This window comes from Arachis hypogaea, chromosome 20, assembly GCF_003086295.3.
Source record: "Arachis hypogaea cultivar Tifrunner chromosome 20, arahy.Tifrunner.gnm2.J5K5, whole genome shotgun sequence".
Lineage (NCBI taxonomy): Eukaryota > Viridiplantae > Streptophyta > Magnoliopsida > Fabales > Fabaceae > Arachis > Arachis hypogaea.
The window spans coordinates 121,480,248-121,505,053 of NC_092055.1; the positions used below are offsets into that span (position 1 = coordinate 121,480,248).

At 40.7% G+C, this 24,806-nt stretch overlaps 1 protein-coding gene and 1 non-coding gene across 2 annotated transcripts in view; one reads left to right on the forward strand and one right to left on the reverse strand.

Moving 5' to 3' along the window:
* LOC140183191 (uncharacterized) overlaps positions 1 to 23,490 on the reverse strand; it is a 38,187-nt gene extending 14,697 nt beyond the window's left edge. The window contains exon 1 of the mRNA XM_072231212.1: positions 23,275 to 23,490. Within this exon, the coding sequence (XP_072087313.1) occupies positions 23,275 to 23,490 (216 nt within the window). The remainder of the gene's footprint in view (positions 1 to 23,274) is intronic.
* Positions 493 to 600, forward strand: LOC112787518 (small nucleolar RNA R71). Its single transcript, XR_003194928.1, has one exon. It is a non-coding gene; the product is annotated as a small nucleolar RNA R71 (small nucleolar RNA).
* Positions 23,491 to 24,806: the final 1,316 nt, after the last annotated feature.

The following is a 24,806-nucleotide window of genomic DNA, read 5'->3' on the forward strand; positions in this document are numbered from 1 at the left end:
TTGGTTTGAATTGTCCTGCCATCCATGGTTATTATTTCCACTTTGATTGTACCCTTGGTTGGGGCGGTCATAGAAGTTGTGAGTGGATGCCACCATGTTGTCATCTTGTTGGAGCTGCGGGCATTCATCAGTGTAATGGCTGTAATCAGCAAAAATTCCACAAATTCTTTGTGGAACTAGTTGTTGGTTTTCCTGCGGTTGAGTTTGCTGAGCTTGTTGACTCAACTGCATTTGCTTCAGCAGGTTGGTCATCTCACAGATGCTTCGATTTAGAGCAGCAGTCTCTATGCCAGAAGATACTTCTGTAACGGTTTTTGAACAGCCTTGCTTCTGTCTGTGGTTCCGAGTAGATTCAGCTAAATCACTGATCAATTGCCAAGCTTCATCAGTGGTCTTGTACTTCTTCATAGACCCATTGCTGGCACTTTCCAATGTGGTTTTATCTTGGGGTCTCATACCTTGTGTGATATAGCTGAGTAGCACGATCTTGTCAATCATGTGGTGGGGGCATGCTTCCAGAAGATTATTGAAGCGCTCCCAGTATTCAAAGAGAGTCTCATTGTCGTCCTGAACAATTGTAGAGATATCATTCCTCAGTTTATCAGTAACTTCAGATGGAAAGAATTTCTCCAGAAACTCCTTTCTGAGTGTATCCCAGTTGGATACATTTGCTAGAGGTTGAGTGTAGTACCACTCTCTTGCTTTTCCCTCAAGAGAGAACGGAAAAGCTTTCAGCAGAATTGAAGTTTCATCAATGCCATCATGCCTGACAGTAGAACAGGCTACCTGGAAATCTCTCAAGTGCTTGATAGGCTCTTGAGCAGGTAGGCCATGAAACTTGGGCATCAAATTTAGCAGTGCGGTCTTTATCTCAAAATCCGTAGCTACCGCTGGATGATGCGCTTGAAACGGTTGCATTGTAAAATCAGGAGCTCCTTCCTCTTGAATGGTAACTCTTCTAGCTGCCATATTTTCTGCACGTAAAACAACCGAATCAGTAGAACGAGGGCTGGTTTCTTCCTCAGATTCACTTTCAGATCCGCCCTCAAAGTGGGCTAACCTACACTGTTCTCGCCTTATTCGTGAAATAGTCCTTTTAATTTCAGGATCGAATATTAGCAAGCGCGGATTAGGAAGTGAACGCGTCATTTGACGGAAGAAACATGCAGCTCATAGTAGCAAAATTAAATAAAATGCAAATAAATAAATTCTAATTAATAAAATTAGCACTCTATTGCAACTCCCCGGCAACGGCGCCAAAAATTGATGGGAAGCAGAAGCTGGTGAATTAAAAATTTATTAAAATGGTTACATTGCAAGTATAGTTCTTAACTCACCGAAAATCTGCCTATCAATTTAGAAATATGTCACAGAGAGTTTAAATTAAAATTACTGGGAGTTTTAAGTCCCAGGTCGTCTCCCAACGAGTTGCAGAAAAGTGTGCTGTTTTATTAATCAGATGTTCCAAGAAGTTGAGCTAAGTAAATTGGAATTTAAATTGAGGAATTTTAAATAATATAAATGAAAGCCTTGACTGGGAATTGATTAGTTAGAATCTCTATCATTGATGGAGTGATTTTTAAGATTGATTTATAATTAACGGTTACTCTGTTTGGTTATCCTTTACTAGGTAAGGGAAAGTCAAACAAGTTGGACTGCCAGATCTATTCACGAGTTACAACCCACTTAGTTCAAAGGGATTGGCGTTAGTGACAGGATAACAATCCAACATTTAACCCAACTATAAATTTCTCCTTCAATCCTTCCAACTCAAGAATTCCTTTTAATCAACTCCCTATCAAGTAATGAAACTACTCACGCATTGTAAATAAAGAATCCATGGCACATGAAAGGGAATTAAAAGAAGACATGATTATTGGAATTGAAATTAAATTAAAGAGAAATAATCCTTGCATTAATTAATCATAAAAGTATCTGAATGACAAAATTGAACATAACAAAGAACATGGAAGAATAAAACCAAGTTAAGAGAACAAACTAGAGTGATGAAGTCTTGATGAGGAAATAACTCTTCTCAATGTTCCAGTGCTAAGACCAATTGAAAATTAAAATTCTAAAAACTAGAGAGAAAAACCTAAGAGAGTGAAAAAACTAGATCTAAAACTACTGAATGAATGTCTCTCTTGTTTCTGCATATTCTCTGGCTCTAGTCTACTGTTCTGGGCCGAAAACTGGGCCGAAGTAAGGTCCAAAATCGCCCCCATCGAATTCTGCAGATTATGCAAATCGCACATGTCACGCGATCGCGTCGTCCATGCGGGCGCGTCGCTTGCGCTTTTTCCTCTCCACGCGTTCGCGTCGTCCACGCTACCGCGTCGCTTGCGATTTGCGCTCCTTCACATGGTCGCGTGAGCCATGCGACCGCGTCACTTCTCGCTGGTTATCTCCTCAAATTCTTGTGTTCCTTCCATTTTTGCTAGCTTCCTCTCCAATCTCCATCTCATTCATGCCCTATAAGGCCTGAAACACTTGACACACCTATCACGGCATCGAATGGAATAAAGGAGAATTAAAAGTAAATAATTAAAGTCTCTAGGAAGCAATTTTCAAACATGTACTGAATTTAGGAAGGAAATCTAAATGCATGCTAAATTGATGAATAAGTGGGCAAGGATCATGACAAAACCACACAATTAAACACAATATAAACCATAAAATAGTGGTTTATCAATAGCTCTACTGGAGGATCTCTTCATCTGAAGAAGACGCCTGCAGAAGCTCAAGAACTCATTGAAATGGTTGCAAATAGCCAATTCATGTACACTTCTGAAAGGAATCCTGTGAATAATGGGATAACTCAGAAGAAAGGAGTTCTTGAGATTGATACTCTGAATGCCATATTGGCTCAGAATAAAATATTGACTCAACAAGTCAATATGATTTCTCAGAGTCTGTCTGGAATGCAAGCTGCAACAGGCAGTACTAAGGAAGCTTCCTCTAAAGAAGAAGCTTATGATCCTGAGAACCCAGCAATGGAAGAGGTAAATTACATGGGAGAACCCTATGGAAACACCTATAATCCTTCATGGAAAAATCATACAAATCTCTCATGGAAGGATCAACGGAGACCTCAACAAGGTTTCAACAACAACAATGGTGGAAGAAACAGGTTTAATAGCAAGCCTTTTCCATCATCTTCTCAGCAACAGACAGAGAATTCTAAGCAAAACCCCTCTGACTTAACAACCATTATCTCTGATCTAATCAAAACCACTCAAAGTTTTATGACTGAAACAAGGTCCTCCATTAGAAATTTGGAGGCACAATTGGGTCAGCTGAGTAAGAAAATTACTGAACTCCCTCCTAGCACTCTCCCAAGCAATACAGAAGAAAATCCAAAAAGAGAGTGCAAGGCCATAACCACATCTCACATGGCCGAACATGGAGAGGAGGAAGAGGCAGTGATTCCCACTGAGGAAGACCTCAATGGATGCCCACTGACCTCCATGGAGTTCCCTAATGAGGAACTATGGGAATCTGAGGCTCATTCTGAGACCATAGAGATTCCATTGAATTTACTTCTGCCATTCATAAGCTCTGATGAGTATTCTTCCTCTGAAGAGGATGAAGATGTCACTGAAGAGCAAGTTGCTAAGTACCTTGGAGCAATCATGAAGCTAAATACCAAGTTATTTGGTAATGAGACTTGGGAGAATGAACCCCCACTGCTCATCAAAGAACTGGATGACTTGACTAGGCAGAGATTACCTCAAAAGAGACAGGACCCTGGAAAGTTCTCAATCCCTTGTACCATAGGCACCATGACCTTTGAGAAGGCTTTGTGTGACCTAGGGTCAAGCATAAACCTTATGCCTCTCTCTGTAATGGAGAAGCTAGGGATCATTGAGGTACAAGCTGCAAGAATCTCACTGGAGATGGCAGACAATTCAAAGAAACAGGCTTATGGACTTGTAGAGGATGTCTTGGTAAAGGTTGAAGACCATTACATCCCTACTGATTTCATAACCCTAGAGACTGGGAAGTGTATGGATGAATCCATCATCCTTGGCAGACCCTTCCTAGCCACAGCAAAAGCTGTGATTGATGTTGACAGAGGAGAATTGATCATTCAAGTGAATGAAGACTCCCTTGTGTTTAAAGCTCAAGGATATCCCTCTGTCACCATGGAGAGGAAGCATGAAGAGCTTCTCTCAATTCAGAGTCAAACAGAGCCCCCACAGTCAAACTCTAAGTTTGGTGTTGGGAGGCCACAACCAAACTTTAAGTTTGGTGTTGAACCCCCACACTCAAACTCTAAGTTTGGTGTTGGGAGGTTCCAACATTGCTCTGAACATCTGTGAGGCTTCATGAGAGCCCACTGTCAAGCTATTGACATTAAAGAAGCGCTTGTTAGAAGGCAACCCAATCTTTAATTATCTATATTAAATTTCTATTTTCTTTTGTTATTTTATGTTTTCTATAGGTTGATGATCATGTGAAGTCACAAAAACAATTGAAAAAGCAAAAACAAAGTGAAAAACAGAATGAAAAATAGAACACCCTGGAGGAGATAGTTACTAGCGTTTAAACGCCAGTAAAGGCAGCAGAATGGGCGTTAAACACCCAGTCTGGCACCATTCTGGGTGTTTAACGCCAGAAAAGGGCACCAGACTGGTGTTTAACGCAAGAAATGGGCAGCAGCCTGGCGTTTAACGCCAGGATTGGCAGAAAGGGGCGTTTTGCACGCCACTTGGTGCAGGGATGAGATATCCTTGATACCTTAGGATCTGTGGACCCCACAGGATCCCCACCTACCCCACCACTCTCTCTCTTCTTTACCCATTCACCAATCATCTCAATACCTCTTCCCAAAAAATCCCTCACCTATCAAATCCCACCATTCTCTTCACCACTCACATCCATCCTTCATAAACCCCACCTACCTCACCATTCAAATTCAAACGACTTTTCCTCCCAAACCCACCCTCTATAGCCGAACCATACACACCCCTCTCACCCCTATATAAACCCATCTTCACTCCTTCATTTTCACACAACCTAAACACCACTTCTCTCCCTTGGCCGAAACACAAAGCCCACTCCATCTCCTCTATTTCTTCTTCTTCTACTCTCTTCTTTCTTCTTTTGCTCGAGGACGAGCAACCTTCTAAGTTTGGTGTGGTAAAAGCTAAAGCTTTTTTCTTTCCATAACCATTTATGGCACCAAAGGCCGGAGAAACCTCTAGAAAGAGGAAAGGGAAGGCAAAAGCTTCCACCTCCGAGTCATGGGTGATGGAGAGATTTCTCTCAAGGGTATATCAAGACCACTTCTATGAAGTTGTGGCCAAGAAGAAGGTGATCCCCGAGGTCCCTTTTAAGCTAAAAAAGAATGAGTATCCAGAGATCCGACATGAGATCCAAAGAAGAGGTTGGGAAGTTCTCACCAACCCCATTCAACAAGTCGGAATCTTAATGGTTCAAGAGTTCTATGCCAATGCATGGATCACCAAGAACCATGATCAAAGGGTGAACCCGGACCCCAAGAATTGGCTTACAATGGTCCGAGGGAAATACTTGGATTTTAGTCCGGAAAATGTAAGGTTGGCATTTGATGAGCGGATATTTTATACGCTTTTTGGGGATAATTTCATATAGTTTAGAGTATGTTTTAGCTAGTTTTTAGTCTATTTCTAGTAGTTTTTAGGAAAAATTCATATTTCTGGACTTTACTATGAGTTGTGTGTTTTTCTATAATTTCAGGTATTTTTCTGGCTGAAATTGAAGGAGCTGAGCAAAAATCTGATTCAGGCTGAAAAAGGACTGCTAATGCTGTTGGATTCTGACCTCCCTGCACTCAAATTGGATTTTCTGGAGCTACAGAACTCGAAATGGCATGCTTCCAATTGCATTGGAAAGTAGACATCCAGGTCTTTCCAGAAATATATAATAGTCCATACTTTGCACAAGGATAGACGACGTAAACTGGCGTTCAACGCCAGTTCTCTGCCCAATTCTGGCGTCCAGCGCAAGAAAAGGATCAAAAACTGGAGTTGAACGCCCAAACTGGCATAAAAACTGGCGTTCAACTCCACAAATGGCCTCTGCACGTGACTCACTCAAATCTCAGCCCCAACACACACCAAGTGGGCCCCAGAAGTGGACCTCTGCACCATCCATCATAGTCCACTCATATTTTGTAACCCTAGGCTACTAGTTTAGTATTTAAACAACTTTTAGAGACTTATTTTGTATCTCATGACATTTCAGATCTAAACTTTGTATTCTCTGACGGCATGAGTCTCTAAACCCCATTGTTGGGGGTGAGGAGCTCTGCTGTGTCTCGATGAATTAATGCAAGTATTTCTGTTTTCCATTCAAACACGCTTGTTCCTATCTAAGATGTTCATTCGCGCTTAACTGTGATGGAGGTGACGAGCTGTGACACTCATCACCTTCCTCAAATCATGAAAGTGTGCCTGACAACCACCTCCGTTCTATATACGATTGAATGAATATCTCTTAGATTCCTTAATCAGAATCTCCGTGGTATAAGCTAGAACTGATGGCAGCATTCATGAGAATCCGGAAAGTCTAAACCTTGTCTGTGGTATTCCGAGTAGGATTCAAGGATTGAATGACTGTGACAAACTTCAAACTCCTGAAGGCTGGGCGTTAGTGACAGACGCAAAAGGATAGTAAATCCTATTCCAACCGGATCGAGAACCAACCGGTGATTAGCCGTGCTGTGACAGAGCGCGTGAGCGTAGTTTTCACTAGGAGGACGGAAGGTAGCCATTGACAACGGTGATCCACCAACACACAGCTTGCCATAGGAGGGCGTGCGTGCGTGAATCAGAAGACAGAGGAAAGCAGAGATTCAGAAGACAAAGCATCTCCAAAACTCCAACATATTCTCCATTACTGCACAACAAGTAACTTTTAACTTATGCTCTACTGGTTACTCACAATTCAATTGACAAACATAATTGACTTCCTGACTAAGATTTACAAAATAACCATAGATTGCTTCAAACCAACAATCTCCGTGGGATTCGACCCTTACTCACGTAAGGTATTACTTGGACGACCCAGTGCACTTGCTGGTTAGTGGTACGAGTTGTGAAAAGTGTGATTCACAATTTCGTGCACTAAGTTTTTGGCGCCGTTGCCGGGGATTGTTCGTGTTTGAACAACTGACGGATTATTTTGTTGCTTAGATTAGGAAAAATCTTTCTTTTTTTTTTTTGGTTTAGAGTCTTTTATTATTTATCCCTTGTTAAAATACTTTAAACTTATAGCTCAGTTATTTAGAACGTGGTGTTTATGTTCATGATAATTGGCTATCATATTTTTAAAACCTTTTTCAAAAATAACTTTTCTATTAAATCCTGTGCCAAACTTTAAGTTTGGTGTTTTCAAAAATAATCTTTCTTAAAATTTTTGAAGGTCCCATAACTCATTTGGCTAGAGCGTTAATCCGTGTTCTTGGTAATTGGGTTAGAGTCTTTTATATTCTTTTCAAAACCTTCTTTTTCATAAATAATATTTTCTCTATTAAATTTTGTGCCAAACTTAAAGTTTGGTGTTTTCTTGTTGATTTCCCTTTGGTTTTCGAAAATTTTGGTTTGGTTTTCTAAAAAAATTTTAAGTTTGGTGTTCTTTCTTCATGTTCTTGTGTTCTTGTGAGTCTTCAAAGTGTTCTTGAGTTTTCCTTGTGTCTTGATCTTAAAATTTTTAAGTTTGGTGTTCCTTGGTGTTTTCCTTCCAAATTTTTCGAAAACAAGGAGCATTAGATCTAAAAATTTTAAATCTTGTACTATCTTATTGTTTTTCTCTCTCCTCACTAAATTCAAAAAAAAAATATCTTTTCAAAATATCTCTTCTAACTTCCTAACTTCTTATCTTTTCAAAATTTGTTTCAACTAACTAACTAACTTTTTGTTTGTTTCTTAACTTTTTCAAAACTACCTAACTAACTCTCCCTCTCTCTAAATTTCGAAAATATCTTCCCTCTTTTTCAAAAATTTCTTTTTTTTTTAACTAATTAATTTTTATTTTCTTTTACGAAAAAAAAAATTTATTTAACTTCAAAATTCAAATTCTTTTTAGTTATTTTATTTTATTTAAGTATTTACTTCTTATAAAATAAAATAAATAAAAAGGTAAATCAGTCCAAGTTATATCCATAGATCCATCATGGACATAATTGGAAATGAACAGTCCAGGAGGACTCTGGGGTCATATTCTAACCCCTCTACTGCTTCATATGGGAGTAGCATCTGCATACCCTCCATTGGAGTCAGTAGCTTTGAGTTGAATCCTCAGCTCATTATCATGGTGCAGCAAAGTTGCCAGTATTCCGGTCTTCCACAGGAAGAACCTACAGAGTTTCTGGCACAATTTTTACAAATTGCTGACACAGTACATGATAAGGAAATAGATCAGGATGTCTACAGACTATTACTGTTTCCATTTGCTGTAAAAGATCAAGCCAAGAGGTGGTTAAATAACCAACCTAAGGCCAGCATAAGAACATGGAAACAGCTGACAGAAAAATTCCTGAATCAATACTTCCCTCCAAAAAGGATGACAAAGCTAAGGCTGGACATCCAAGGCTTTATACAAGGAGATAATGAATCTCTTTATGATGCCTGGGAGAGATACAGAGAGATGCTACGAAAATGTCCCTCTGAAATGTTTTCAGAGTGGGTTCAGTTAGACATCTTCTACTATGGGCTTGCAGAAGGAGCTCAGATGTCTTTAGATTACTCAGCTGGTGGATCTATCCATATGAGAAAGACAATTGAAGAAGCTCAAGAGCTCATTGATACAGTTGCCAGGAATCAGCATCTGTATCTAAGCAGCAACCCTTCCATGAATGAAGAGGTTAAAACAGTAACTGCTGAATTCAGTACTGTAAAACAAGCTGCTGAATTCAATCAGCAATTAGATTTTCTAACAAAACAGCTAGCTGAATTCAAAGACAGGTTACAGGAGACAAGGATAGCTAATATACATATGGACGAACATTTTAAGCAAACAAAGCAGCAGCTATCAAAGCAAATAGCAGAAGAATGCCAAGCAGTTCAATTAAGAAGTGGGAAAACATTAAATACCCCACCTCAAGGCATCAAAAATTCAAGAAATGAGCGACCCACCAAAGATTCCCCTGAGGACAGTAAGAGCCTAGGGAAAAATAATTCTGGCACTAAAACGCCAGAAAATGGGTGGAAGGCTGGCGCTGAACGCCCAGACCATGCCCAAAACTGGCGTTCAGCGCCAGAAACAAGGCAGGATTGGCGTTCAACGCCAGAAATGGGCAAGAATCTGGCGTTGAACGCCCAAAGAGGGCATAATCCAGCGTTGAACGCCCAAAATGGGCACATTTCTGGCGTTCAGGCGCCAGGAACAGACAGTGAGTTGGCGTCTAACGTCACTCTAGCTTCTGACTCTGGTACTCAATTGCCAGTGAGGGATCAGACACACACAAGTGCTGATAACAACCCCTCTAAAAAGGCTTCTTTAACCACTAAGGTTGAGGAATATAAAGCCAAGATACCTTATCCTCAAAAACTCCGGAAAGAGGAGCAGGATAAGCAATTTGCTCGCTTTGCAGATTATCTAAGGACTCTTGAAATAAAGATTCCTTTTGCAGAGGCACTTGAGCAAATACCTTCTTATGCCAAGTTCATGAAAGAGATCTTGAGTCATAAAAAGGAGTGGAGAGAAACAGAAAGAGTTCTCCTCACTGAAGAATGCAGTGCAGTCATTCTGAAAAGCTTTCCTGAAAAGCTTAAAGACCCTGGGAGTTTTCTGATACCATGCATATTGGAAGGTGATTGCACCAAGACAGCCTTATGCGATCTTGGGGCAAGCATCAACCTAATACCTGCATCCACTATCAGGAAGCTTGGCTTAACTGAAGAAGTTAAACCAACCAGGATATGTCTCCAACTTGCTGATGGTTCCACTAAATACCCATCAGGCGTGATTGAGGACATGATTGTCAGAGTTGGGCCATTCGCCTTTCCCACTGACTTTGTTGTGCTGGAAATGGAGGAGCACAAGAGTGCCACTCTCATTCTAGGAAGACCCTTCCTAGCAACTGGACGATCCCTCATTGACGTCCAACAGGGGGAAATAACCCTGAGAGTCAACGATGACGAGTTCAAGTTGAACGCTGTCAAAGCCATGCAGCATCCAGACACATCAACAGACTGCATGAAAGTTGACCTTATTGACTCTTTGGTAGAAGAGATCAACATGGCTGAGAGTCTCGAATCAGAGTTGGAAGACATCTTTAAAGATGTTCAGCCTGATTTGGAGGATTCATAGGACATGAAAGAGCCTCTGAACTTTCTTCTGAAAGAGGAAAAACCTCCTAAACCAGAGCTCAAGCCACTGCCACCATCCTTGAAATATGCATTTCTAGGAGAAGGTGACACCTTTCCAGTGATCATAAGCTCTGCTTTAAATTCACAGGAAGAGGAAGCACTTATTCAAGTGCTAAGGACACACAAGACAGCTCTTGGGTGGTCCATAGGTGACCTTAAGGGCATAAGCCCAGCTAGATGCATGCACAAAATCCTATTGGAGAATAATGCCAAACCAGTGGTTCAACCACAGAGGCGGCTAAATCCAGCCATGAAGGAAGTGGTGCAGAAAGAGGTCACCAAATTACTAGAGGCTGGAATTATTTATCCCATTTCTGATAGCCCCTGGGTGAGCCCTGTTCAAGTCGTCCCAAAAAAGGGAGGCATGACAGTGATTCATAATGAAAAAAACGAACTGGTTCCTACAAGAACAGTTACAGGGTGGCGCATGTGTATTGACTACCGAAGGCTCAATACAGCCACCAGAAATGATCATTTTCCTTTACCATTCATAGACCAGATGCTAGAGAGACTAGCAGGTCATGATTATTACTGCTTTTTGGATGGCTATTCAGGCTATAACCAGATTGCAGTGGATCCCCAGGATCAAGAGAAAACAGCATTCACATGTCCATCGGGAGTGTTTGCTTATAGAAGGATGCCATTTGGGCTATGTAATGCGCCTGCAACCTTCCAGAGATGCATGCTCTCTATTTTCTCTGACATGGTGGAAAAATTTCTGGAAGTCTTCATGGATGACTTCTCAGTATACGGAGACTCATTCAGCTCCTGTCTTGATCACCTGAAACTTGTTCTGAAAAGATGCCAAGAAACCAACCTAGTTTTAAACTGGGAAAAGTGTCACTTCATGGTGACTGAAGGAATTGTTCTTGGGCATAAAATCTCAAACAAGGGAATAGAGGTGGATCAAGCAAAAATAGAGGTAATTGAAAAATTACCACCACCTGCCAATGTTAAGGCAATCAGAAGCTTTCTGGGGCATGCAGGATTCTATAGGAGGTTTATAAAGGATTTTTCAAAAATCGCGAAACCTCTAAGCAATCTGCTAGCTGCTGACACGCCATTTGTGTTTGACACAGCATGCCTGCAGGCGTTTGAAACGCTGAAAGCTAAGCTGGTCACAGCACCAGTCATTTCTGCACCAGACTGGACATTGCCATTTGAGTTAATGTGTGATGCCAGTGATCATGCCATTGGTGCAGTATTGGGACAGAGGCATGACAAGCTTCTGCATGTCATTTATTATGCCAGTCGCGTTCTAAATGATGCCCAAAAAAATTACACAACCACAGAAAAAGAACTACTTGCAGTGGTTTACGCCATTGACAAGTTCAGATCATACTTAGTAGGATCAAAAGTGATTGTGTATACTGACCATGCTGCTCTTAAATATCTACTCACAAAGCAGGATTCAAAACCCAGGCTCATCAGATGGGTATTGCTTCTGCAAGAGTTTGATATAGAAATAAGAGACAGAAAAGGGACAGAGAACCAAGTGGCTGATCATCTGTCCCGGATAGAGCCAGTGGAAGGGACGTCCCTCCCCTTTCTTGAGATCTCTGAGACGTTCCCTGATGAGCATCTATTTGCCATTCAGGAAGCACCATGGTTTGCCGATATTGCAAACTATAAAGCTGCAAGGTTCATACCCAAGGAGTACAATAGAATACAAAAGAAGAAATTAGTTACTGATGCAAAGTACTACTTGTGGGATGAACCCTATCTCTTTAAGAGATGTGCAGACGGAATTATCCGTAGGTGTGTCCCCAGAGAGGAAGCACAGAGAATCCTATGGCATTGCCACGGATCTCAATATGGAGGCCATTTCGGAGGTGAGCGAACAGCCACCAAGGTCCTCCAATGTGGCTTCTATTGGCCCACACTCTATAAAGATTCCCGAGAGTTTGTACGTAATTGTGACAGTTGCCAAAGAGCTGGTAACCTGCCTCATGGTTACGCCATGCCTCAACAAGGGATCTTGGAAATAGAGTTGTTTGATGTATGGGAAATTGACTTCATGGGACCTTTCCCACCATCATACTCAAACACTTATATTCTGGTGGCAGTTGACTATGTATCAAAATGGGTTGAGGCTATCGCCACACCCTCCAATGATACTAAAACAGTGCTGAAGTTCCTCCAGAAACATATCTTTAGCAGGTTTGGTGTCCCTAGAGTGTTAATCAGTGATGGGGGCACTCACTTCTGCAATAAACAGCTTTACTCTGCCATGGTTCGGTATGGAATTCGCCACAAAGTGGCCACTCCATATCATCCACAAACCAACGGGCAAGCTGAAGTCTCTAACAGAGAATTAAAGAGAATCCTGGAACGGACAGTAAATACCCGTAGAAAGGATTGGGCAAGGAGCTTGGATGATGCTCTGTGGGCTTACAGAACAGCATTCAAGACCCCTATAGGGACCTCTCCATACCAACTCGTGTATGGTAAGGCATGCCACTTGCCCGTGGAACTGGAACATAAGGCCTACTGGGCAACCAGATTCCTAAACTTAGATGCCAAATCAGCAGGAGAAAAACGATTGCTCCAGCTAAATGAGCTAGAGGAATTCAGATTCACAGCTTTTGAAAATGCCAAGCTTTATAAAGAAAAATAAAAAAAACGGCATGACAGAAAGCTGTCATCTAGAATCTTTGAACCAGGACAGAAGGTCCTGTTATTTAACTCTAGTCTCAGGCTATTCCCCGGGAAACTGAAATCCCGGTGGAAGGGACCATACGTGATTACAAGTGTGTCACCATATGGTTACGTGGAGCTTCAAGATATTGATTCTGATAAGAAGTTCATTGTCAATGGACAAAGAATCAAGCATTATCTTGAAGGCAACATTGAGCAAGAATGCTCAAGGCTGAAGCTAGATTAAAAGCTCAGCAAGGTCCAGCTAAAGACAATAAAGAAGCGCTTTCTGGGAGGCAACCCAGCCATGGGGCATTAATCCTCTAAGCATTTTGCCCTATTTTTCTTTTTTATTTGTTTATATAAAGTTTACTGACACTAAGGTAAAGGATCAATTGCATAAGTTTACAGGGTTACAGAAGGAATTTGCACACAAAACAGAGATTGGAAGCTCAATGGCAAGAAAACGCCAGTAAAGGGGCATTTTGGGCGTTTAGCGCCCAAAATGGGCATCCACTGGGCGCTGAACGCCAGTAATGGCTGCAATTGGGCGTTCAACGCCAGAAATGGCCACCCACTGGGCGTTGAATGCCAGGAATGGCAGCAAGTGGGCGCTGAACGCCCAGGAGATCAGCATTTGGGCGCTAAACGCCCAAAACAAGCAGTGTTTGGGCGTTCAAACGCCAGGGAGCCAGGGAGGAGCCAAATCCATTTATCCCACACGTATTTCCATTCTAATTTATAATTTTATGATTCAATACATGATTTTATTTACATAAACATGTCAAGAACCCTGATTTCTAAAAATCCTACTTTCAAAATATCAAATTTATCTTAATTCATAAGCACACACCCTCTTTGCAAATTCAATCCAACTCTTTTCAAATCTTTTCCAAAAACAAATCTATCTTTTTCACTCTAAAAATCTTATCAATATCTTTTTCAAATCCTCATATTATCTTTTTCAAAATCCAAATTTATCTTTTTCAAAATCTATCCTATCTTTTCAAAATCAAACTATATCCTCTATCTTATCTTTTTCAACTCAATCTTTTTATCTTATCTTTTATAATTTTTCGAAAACCCACCCCCCCACCTCTTTAAAATTGGGTTCGGCCTCCCCCCTCCTCCATCTACAAGTGCACCTCGATCTCCTTCTATCCCTCTCCTTTCTTTTCTTTTGCTTGAGGACAAGCAAACCTCTAAGTTTGGTGTGTTTTTCCGAGATCACTGAGATCATGGCTCCCAAAGGAAAACAACCCACTCCAAGAGGCAAGAAAGAGAGCGTTCCAAAACCACTTTGGAATCAAGGGAAGTTCTTATCTAAAGAACATTCAGACCATTATCTTAAAGTAATGGGTCTGAGATCAGTGATCCCGGAAGTTAGATTCGATCTGAAAGAAGATGAATATCCGGAGATCCAGGAGCAAATTCGAATCAGGAACTGGGAAGTCCTAGCTAATCCTGAAACGAAAGTAGGAAGGAACATGGTCCAGGAGTTCTATGCTAATATGTGGCAGACTGACAAGCAAAGACTATCTGGAATTGCCTGCTACGAATTTCGGACCATGGTCAGGGGAAAGATTGTTCATACCACCCCTGACAAGATCAGAGAGATATTAAAGCTACCTCAGCTAAAGGATGATCCAGACTCCTTCAACAGGAGGATGATGAGAGCAGACATTGGCCTGGATAAGATTCTAGAGGACATATGTATCCCTGGAGCCAGGTGGACCACCAACACAAAGGGCGTTCCAAATCAACTCAAGAGAGAGGATCTCAAACCAGTTGCCAGAGGATGGCTGGACTTCATTGGGCGTTCTCTGTTGCCCACTAGCAACCGTTCTGAAGTCACAGTTAAAAGAGCAGTAATGATTCATTGCATCATGATGGGAAAGGAAGTGGAGGTTCATCAGCTGATTTCAACTGAGCTCTATAAGATTGCTAACAAAAATTCAAAAGAGGCCAGGTTGGCTTATCCAAGCGTGATTTCTCTGCTCTGCAAGGACGCTGGAGTCAAGATGGGAATAACTGAATATATCCTAATTGAAAAGTCAATCACCAAAGCATCAATGGAGAGACAACAAGCACAGGAGGATCTTATCAAGAAGAGAGCACAGGAATTCCTCCCAGAGATTCCTCAAGCGGAATATTGGGAATATCTTGAGACGTCTGTCACCAAGATACAGGAAGCTATGGAGCAGATAATAAAACAACAGAAGGAACACAGTCAAATGCTGACCCATATGCTTAAAGAACAAGAGGATCAGGGACGTGACTTAAGGGAACTGAAGCGCCAAAAGTCTTCTGTAATACCAAGCCTCCCAAGGATCAGAGGAACCCCCATACCCCCAGAATAAAGGTTGTTAATTTCCAATTTCTGCCTTAACTCTGTGACAGTGTCCTTATAAAAAGTCTACCTTAGAAGTCATATAATAGTAATTAGTATCTATTTGATTTTATCTCCAATTAAGCTATAGTTTATTTTTCTCATCATCATTAAACATGAATAAAATAATAGATCTTTTGAATAAGAAGCAATAAAATTTCGAGTTTAAATAAAACAAATTCTAATTGGTTAAATGTGGTGGCAATGCTTTCTGTCTTCTGAATGAATGCTTGAACAGTGCATATGTCTTTTGAATTTGTTGTTTAAGACTGTTAAATATGTTGGCTCTTGAAAGAATAATGAACATGAGACATGTTATTGATAATCTGAAAAATCATAAAAATGATTCTTGAAGCAAGAAAAAGCAGCAAAGAACAAAGCTTGCAAAAAAAAAAAAAAAGAAGAAAAAAGCAAGCAGAAAAAGTCAATAACCCTTAAAACCAAAAGGCAAGGGCAATTAAAAAGGATCCCAAGGCTTTGAGCATCAGTGGATAGGAGGGCCTAAAAGACTGAAATCCTGGTCTAAGCGGCTAAACCAAGCTGTCCCTAACCATGTGCTTGTGGCGTGCAGGTGTCAAGTGAAAACTTGAGACTGAGCGGTTAAAGTCAAGGTCCAAAGCAAAAAGAAGAGTGTGCTTAAGAACTCTGGACACCTCTAATTGGGGACTTTAGCAAAGCTGAGTCACAATCTGAAAAGGTTCACCCAGTTATGTGTCTGTGGCATTTATGTATCCGGTAGTAATACTGGAAAACAAAGTGCTTAGGGCCACGGCCAAGACTCATAAAGAAGCTGTGTTCAAGAATCATCACACGGAACTAAGAAAATCAATAACACTATCTGAAATCTGAGTTCCTATAGATGCCAATCACTCTGAGCTTCAATGGATAAAGTGAGATGCCAAACTGTTCAGAAGCAAAAAGCTACTAGTCCCGCTCATCTAATTAGAATCTGAGCTTCAATCAAAAACTCTGAGATATTATTGCTTCTCAACCTATTAGTCTTCTATTTTATTTGTCTAGTTGCTTGAGGACAAGCAACAGTTTAAGTTTGGTGTTGTGATGAGCGGATATTTTATACGCTTTTTGGGGATAATTTCATATAGTTTAGAGTATGTTTTAGTTAGTTTTTAGTCTATTTCTAGTAGTTTTTAGGAAAAATTTATATTTCTGGACTTTACTATGAGTTGTGTGTTTTTTTGTAATTTCAGGTATTTTTCTGGCTGAAATTGAAGGAGCTGAGCAAAAATCTGATTCAGGCTGAAAAAGGACTGCTAATGCTGTTGGATTCTGACCTCCCTGCACTCAAATTGGATTTTCTGGAGCTACAGAACTCGAAATGGCATGCTTCCAATTGCATTGGAAAGTAGACATCCAGGGCTTTCCAGAAATATATAATAGTCCATACTTTGCACAAGGATAGACGACGTAAACTGGCGTTCAAAGCCAGTTCTCTGCCCAATTCTGGCGTCCAGCGCCAGAAAAGGATAAAAAACTGGAGTTGAACGCCCAAACTGGCATAAAAACTGGCGTTCAACTCCACAAATGGCCTCTGCACGTGACTCACTCAAATCTCAGCCCCAGCACACACCAAGTGGGCCCCAGAAGTGGACCTCTGCACCATCCATCATAGTCCACTCATATTTTGTAACCCTAGGCTACTAGTTTAGTATTTAAACAACTTTTAGAGACTTATTTTGTATCTCATGACATTTCAGATCTAAACTTTGTATTCTCTGACGGCATGAGTCTCTAAACCCCATTGTTGGGGCTGAGGAGCTCTGCTGTGTCTCGATGAATTAATGCAAGTATTTCTGTTTTCCATTCAAACACGCTTGTTCCTATCTAAGATGTTCATTCGCGCTTAACTGTGATGGAGGTGACGAGCTGTGACACTCATCACCTTCCTCAAATCATGAACGTGTGCCTGACAACCACCTCCGTTCTATATACGATTGAATGAATATCTCTTAGATTCCTTAATCAGAATCTCCGTGGTATAAGCTAGAACTGATGGCAGCATTCATGAGAATCCGGAAAGTCTAAACCTTGTCTGTGGTATTCCGAGTAGGATTCAAGGATTGAATGACTGTGACGAACTTCAAACTCCTGAAGGCTGGGCGTTAGTGACAGACGCAAAAGGATAGTAAATCCTATTCCAACCGGATCGAGAACCAACCGGTGATTAGCCGTGCTGTGACAGAGCACGTGAGCGTAGTTTTCACTAGGAGGACGGAAGGTAGCCATTGACAACGGTGATCCACCAACACACAGCTTGCCATAGGAGGGCGTGCATGCGTGAATCAGAAGACAGAGGAAAGCAGAGATTCAGAAGACAAAGCATCTCCAAAACTCCAACATATTCTCCATTACTGCACAACAAGTAACTTTTAACTTATGCTCTACTGGTTACTCACAATTCAATTGACAAACATAATTGACTTCCTGACTAAGATTTACAAAATAACCATAGATTGCTTCAAACCAACAATCTCCGTGGGATTCGACCCTTACTCACGTAAGGTATTACTTGGACGACCCAGTGCACTTGCTGGTTAGTGGTACGAGTTGTGAAAAGTGTGATTCACAATTTCGTGCACCAGCATTCAACTTGCCCATGATGCAAGGAGATGCACACCTATACACTAGAAGGGTCAACTTTGATCAAAGGTTGGACCAAGTCCTCATGGACATATGTGAAGAGGGCGCTCAATGGAAGAGAGATTCAAGAGGGAAGCCGGTTCAACTAAGAAGGCATAACCTCAAACCCGTGGCTAAGGGATGGTTGGAGTTCATCCAACGCTCAATCATTCCCACTAGCAACCGGTCCGAAGCTACTATAGACCGGGCTATCATGATACATAGCATCATGATTGGAGAGGAAGTGGAAGTTCATGAGGTTATATCCCAAGAACTCTACAAGGTGGCGGACAAGTCCTCTCCTTTGGCAAGGTTAGTGATGAGCGGATAATTTATACGCTTTTTGACATTGTTTTTAGTATGTTTTTAGTAGGATCTAGTTACTTTTAGGGATGTTTTTAATAGATTTTGTGTTAAATTCACATTTCTGGACTTTACTATGAGTTTGTATATTTTTCTGTGATTTCAGGTATTTTCTGGCTGAAATTGAGGGACATGAGCAGAAATCAGATTCAGAGGTTGAAAAAGGACTGCTGATGCTGTTGGATTCTGACCTCCCTGCATTCAAAGTAGCTTTTCTGGAGCTACAGAACTCGAAATAGCGCGCTTCCAATTGCGTTGGAAAGTAGACATCCAGGGCTTTCCAGCAATATATAATAGTCCATACTTTGGCCAAGAATAGACGACGTAAACGGGTGTTCAACGCCAGCTCTCTGCCCAAATCTGGCGTCCAGCGCCAGAAAAGGATCAAAACCAGAGTTGAACGCCCAAACTGGCACAAAAACTGGCGTTCAACTCCACAAATGGCCTCTGCACGTGCTACACTTAAGCTCAGCCCAAAGACACACCAAGTGGGCCCCAGAAGTGGATTTATGCATCAATTACTTACTCATGTAAACCCTAGTAGCTAGTTTATTATAAATAGGACCTATTACTATTGTATTAGGCATCTTTGGATTACCTTATGATCCTTTGATCACGTTTTAGGGGGCTGGCCATCTCGGCCATGCCTGGACCTTCACTTATGTATTTTCATACGGTAGAGTTCCTACACTCCATAGATTAAGGTGTGGAGCTCTGCTGTTCCTCAAAGATTAATGCAAAGTACTACTGTTTTCTATTCAATTCTTCTTATTTCGCTTCTAAGATATCCATTCGCGCCCAAGAACGTGATGAAGGTGATGATTATGTGTGACGCTCATCATCCTTCCCCCTTATGAACGCGTGCCTGACAAACACTTCTGCTCTACATGAATTAAGCTAGAATGAGTATCTCTTAGATCTCCTAACCAGAATCTTCGTGGCGTAAGCTAGAATGATGGCGGCATTCAAGAGAATCCGGAAGGTCTAAACCTTGTCTGTGGTATTCTGAGTAGGATTCAATGATTGAATGACTGTGACGAGCTTCAAACTCGCGATTGTTGGGCGTTAGTGACAGACGCAAAAGGAGGGTGAATCCTATTCCAGCATGATCGGGAACCGACAGATGAATAGCCGTGCCGTGACAGGGTGCGTGAGCATATTATTCACTGAGAGGAGGGGATGTAGCCACTGACAACGGTGATGCCCTTGCATAAAGCCAGCCATGGAAAGGAGTAAGACTGATTGGACGAAGATAGCAGGAAAGCAGAGGTTCAGAGGAACGAAAGCATCTCCATTCGCTTATCTGAAATTCCTACCAATGAATTACATAAGTATCTCTATCCCTATTTTATTATATATTATTCGAAAACACCATTATCAATTTATATCTGCCTGACTGAGATTTACAAGGTGACCATAGCTTGCTTCATACCAACAATCTCCGTGGGATTCGACCCTTACTCACGTAAGGTATTACTTGGACGACCCAGTGCACTTGCTGGTTAGTTGTATCGAAGTTGTGACAATTATGAATTAAGATCAGAGCACCAAGCTCTGGAGCCATTACCAGGATTTGTTCAAGCCTGGAGATCACAATTTCGTGCACCAGTTAGCCTTCTCTCAACTCATTTGTCACCTTTGCAATTCGGTTGGAATTGACATAGAGGGAGACATTCTCATTGATGAGGACAAACCCATCACTAAGAAAAGGATGGAGAAAACAAGAGAACCTCATCAAGAGCATGAGAAAATTCCTCATCATGAAATTCCTGAGATGCCTCAAGGGATGCATCTTCCTCCACAAAACTATTGGGAGCAAATCAACACCTCCCTAGGAGAATTAAGTTCCAACATGGGACAACTAAGGGTGTAGCACCAAGAGCATTCCATCCTCCTCCATGAAATTAGAGAAGATCAAAGAATCATGAGAGAGGAGCAACAATGACAAGGAAGAGACATTGAGGAGCTCAAGCACTCCATAAGATCTTCAAGAGGAAGAACAAGCCGCCATCACTAAGGTGGACCAGTTCTTGAATTTCCTTGTTCCTTATTTCCTGTTTTTCAAAAATTATGCTTTATGTTTGTGTCTTTATTACATGATCATTAGTGTCTATGCCTTAAAGCTATGAAAATGAATCCATCACCTTTCTTAAATGAAAAATATTTTTAATTGAAAAAGAAAAAGAAGTGCATGAATTTCAAATTTTAAAACAGTTTAATTATTTTGATGTGGCGGCAATACTATTGTCTTTCTGAACAAATGCTTGAACAGTGCATATTTTTGAATTTGATTGTTTATGAATGTTAAAATTGTTGGCTCTTGAAAAAATGAAAGAAAAAGGAGAAATGTTATCTGATGATCTGAAAAATCATAAAATTGATTCTTGAAGCAAGAAAAAGCAGTGAAAAGCTTGCAAAAAAAAAAAAGAAGAAGAGAGAAAAAGAGAGAAAAGAAAAAGAAAAGCAAGCAGAAAAAGCCAATACCCCTTTAAACCAAAAGGCAAGGGTGATAAAAAGGATCCAAGGCTTTGAGCATCAATGGATGGGAAGGTCCATAGGAATAAAATCCTGGCCTAAGCGGCTAAACCAAGCTGTCCCTAACCATGTGCTTGTGGCGTGAAGGTGTCAAGTGAAAACTTGAGATTGAGCGGTTAAAGTCGAGGTCCAAAGCAAAAAGAAGAGTGTGCTTAATACCCTGGACACCTCTAATTAGGGACTCTAGCAAAGCTGAGTCACAGTCTAAAAAGGTTCACCCAGTTATGTGTCTGTGGCATTTATGTATCCGGTGGTAATACTGGAAAACAAAGTGCTTAGGGCCACGGCCAAGACTCATAAAGTAGCTGTGTTCAAGAATCAACATACTTAACTAGGGGAATCAATAACACTATCTGGATTCTGAGTTCCTATAGATGCCAATCATTCTGAACTTCAAGGAATAAAGTGAGATGCCAAAACTGTTCAGAAGCAAAAAGCTAAAAGCCCCGCTCATCTAATTAATACTGATCTTCATAGATGTTTTTGGAATTCATTGTATATTCTCTTCTTTTTATCCTATTTGATTTTCAGTTGCTTGGGGACAAGCAACAATTTAAGTTTGGTGTTGTGATGAGTGGATAATTTATACGCTTTTTGGCATTGTTTTTAGTATGTTTTTAATATATTTTAGTTAGTTTTTCTTATGTTTTTATTAGTTTTTAAATAAAAATCACAATTCTGGACTTTACTATGAGTTTGTGTATTTTTCTGTGATTTCAGGTATTTTTTGGCTGAAATTGAGGGACCTGAGCAAAAATCTGATTCAGAGGCTGAAAAAGGACTGCAGATGCTGTTGGATTCTGACCTCCCTGCACTCAAAGTAGATTTTCTGGAGCTACAGAAGCCCAATTGGCGCGCTCTCAATTGCATTAGAAAGTAAACATCATGGGCTTTCCAGCAATATATAATAGTCGATACTTTGCCCGAGATTTCATGGCTCAAACTGGCGTTCCAAGTCAGCTCAAGAATTCTGGCGTTTAACTCCAAAACTGGCACAAAAGCTGGAGTCAAACGCTCAAACTGGCACAAAAGCTGGCGTTTAACTCCAAGAAAAGTCTCTACACGAAAATGCTTCAATGCTCAGCCCAAGCACACACCAAGTGGGCCCGGAAGAAGATTTATGCATTAATTACTTATTTCTGTAACCCTAGGCTACTAGTTCTCTATAAATAGGACCTTTCACTATTGTATTTTTACACACACACATCTTAGGACGATTAGTCCCTAGACCTTGGGGCTGGCCATTCGGCCATGCTTACACCATTATCACTTTTGTATTTTCAACGGTGGAGTTTCTACACACCATAGATTAAGGTGTGGAGCTCTGTTGTTCTTCATGAATTAATACAAAGTACTATTGTTTTTCTATTCAACTCAAGTCTATTTTTTCTCCAAGATATTCATTTGTTCTTCAACTTGATAAATGTGATGATCCGTGACACTCATCATCATTCTTACCTATGAACATGTGCCTGACAACCACCTCTGTTCTACTAGCAATGGCTTGAATGCGTATCTCTTGGGTTTCTAATCTAAGATTGGAACCTTCGTGGTATAGGCTAGAATTATTGGCGGCCATTCCTGAGATCCGGAAAGTCTAAACCTTGTCTGTGGTATTCCGAGTAGGATCTGGGAAGGGATGACTGTGATGAGCTTCAAACTCGCGATTGTGGGGCGTGTGACAGACGCAAAAGGATCAATGGATCCTATTCCGACATGATCGAGAACCGACATCTGATTAGCCGATGTTGTGATAGAGCATCAGGACCATTTTCACTGAGAGGACGGGATGTAGCCATTGACAACCGTGATGCCCAACATAAAGCTTGCCATGGAAAGGAGTATGAATGATTGGAAGAAGGCAATAGGAAAGCAGAGGTTCAAGGGGAATAAAGCATCTTCATATGCTTATCTGAAATCCACCAATGAATTACATAAGTATCTCTATCTTTATTTTATGTTTATTTTCATCACCTTAAACTCCATAACCATTTGAATCCGCCTGACTGAGATTTACAAGATGACCATAGCTTGCTTCAAGCCGACAATCTCCGTGGGATCGACCCTTACTCACGTAAGGTTTATTACTTGGACGACCCAGTGCACTTGCTGGTTAGTGTCCGGAATTGTGACAAAGTGTGATTCACGTTTAAGAGCTCCAAGTCCTTTGGCGCCATTGTTGATGATCACAATTTCGCATACCAATAATTACCCATTTTTTTCGTTGTCATCCTCCTCATACCAAAAGGTCCACTAAAATTTTGAGACATAATGCGATGCATGTCAACAAAAGGAAAAATAAGGATATATAGATCATATTTTACATAACATAATAAGCTATGAAAATTAACATTATACCTTAACTGTGTTGTATGCATGTTTCTTCAGAGTAATGTCCATTGTCTTCCAACTCTCTTCATTAATGGGAAAATGTTGAAAGTCAGCCCCCAAACTCCCTAGAGACCCATTTAACAATCCAGTTGCCTGACCGATCAGTTGCAACTTTGTATTAAACTCCAAAATGATCTGTCTAGCAGGAGGAAGTACTATAGCCTCCTTGACGCTCAAGTTCATCCTTTTTGTGACGCCATCGTTTAAGAAACAATTTTCAAGGTTTAGTTGTATTATCATTGCCTAAAAATTAAATAGAATAATGAAGTCATCCAATTATAATTAAATAATCAAGACTGCAGGAAAAAAATTTACCGACAACAGCAATAGTCCAATAATCCGTATCTTTGCGACCGTTGGGATTGTTACTGTAACACCCTACCACACAGAGCTTTATGCTTAAGCCGTAAAACAGAGGTGGTGTGGTATTACAACCTCTAAATAAAACATACATACATATATAATTGAAGAAATATAATATTCAAGGAGCCTTGAAGGGTGGTTAAGCAAAAACGTGAAAAATAAAAGCGTAACGTTGAAGGTAACAATTATATATATATATGGAGTGCCAAGGATACAAAATAGTCAAGCTCCGAGCTCAACCTGCGAAGCCAAGGCTAGCCGGAGAATATTTTTATATATGTATATAATCCCAATATCCAAAATACTCAAAACCAACCCCATGTTTCTATCAAGCCTCTATGAGGCACAAAAGTAAAACATACATATAGGAGAAGACTAGCACATATATAAATATACATATATCATATCAAAATACAAGAGCCAAAAGCCCCAACTCAGCTGCGATCGAAACTCCAGTCGTTTAGCGAGGTGCCTCTCAACCTGCATCTGAAAACAACAACATTTGTATGGAATGAGAATCGGAGGTTCTCAGCATGGTGATGGTGCCCAGATATATAATATATAAGGTCCCGAAAAAGTCAAAGGTGATCCTAGAACTCCGACACTCAGATTTAAATCTTAAATTTTATAAATTGAAAGCCATAAATAGGGTAAGTTATCTAAGGTTCTTATTTCTAATTCCTTTCTAACTTAAGCCCTAAACTCCACCTTTCTCCAATCCTCTAAAACCCCGATACACAGACAAACAATACAGACAAAACAAACACAAGTAGGATACAAATACAGCAAGTAGCAAATATAGCAGGTAATCATAATAATCACATAGGCAAGTCCAATTAATGCACAATCAAACAAAACACACATATGCATATAATGTATGCCTGCCCTATGGTTGATGATATCATCTATCGATTATATAGCCAAACCGACATATCCTAGTAGCTAACCATGGAGAGAAACACCCATTGCAGAGTAAGTGGGTCTGAGCTACAATCCCCTTACTACTACCCGCTTAACCAGAGCAAGTGGAATTAAACCACTACTGCTGCTACTACCCAGCGGGTGTTTAAAAGCTTAACCAGGAACAAGTGGAATAATCCATTACTGTTGCTACTACCCAAGCGTCACAATCACTG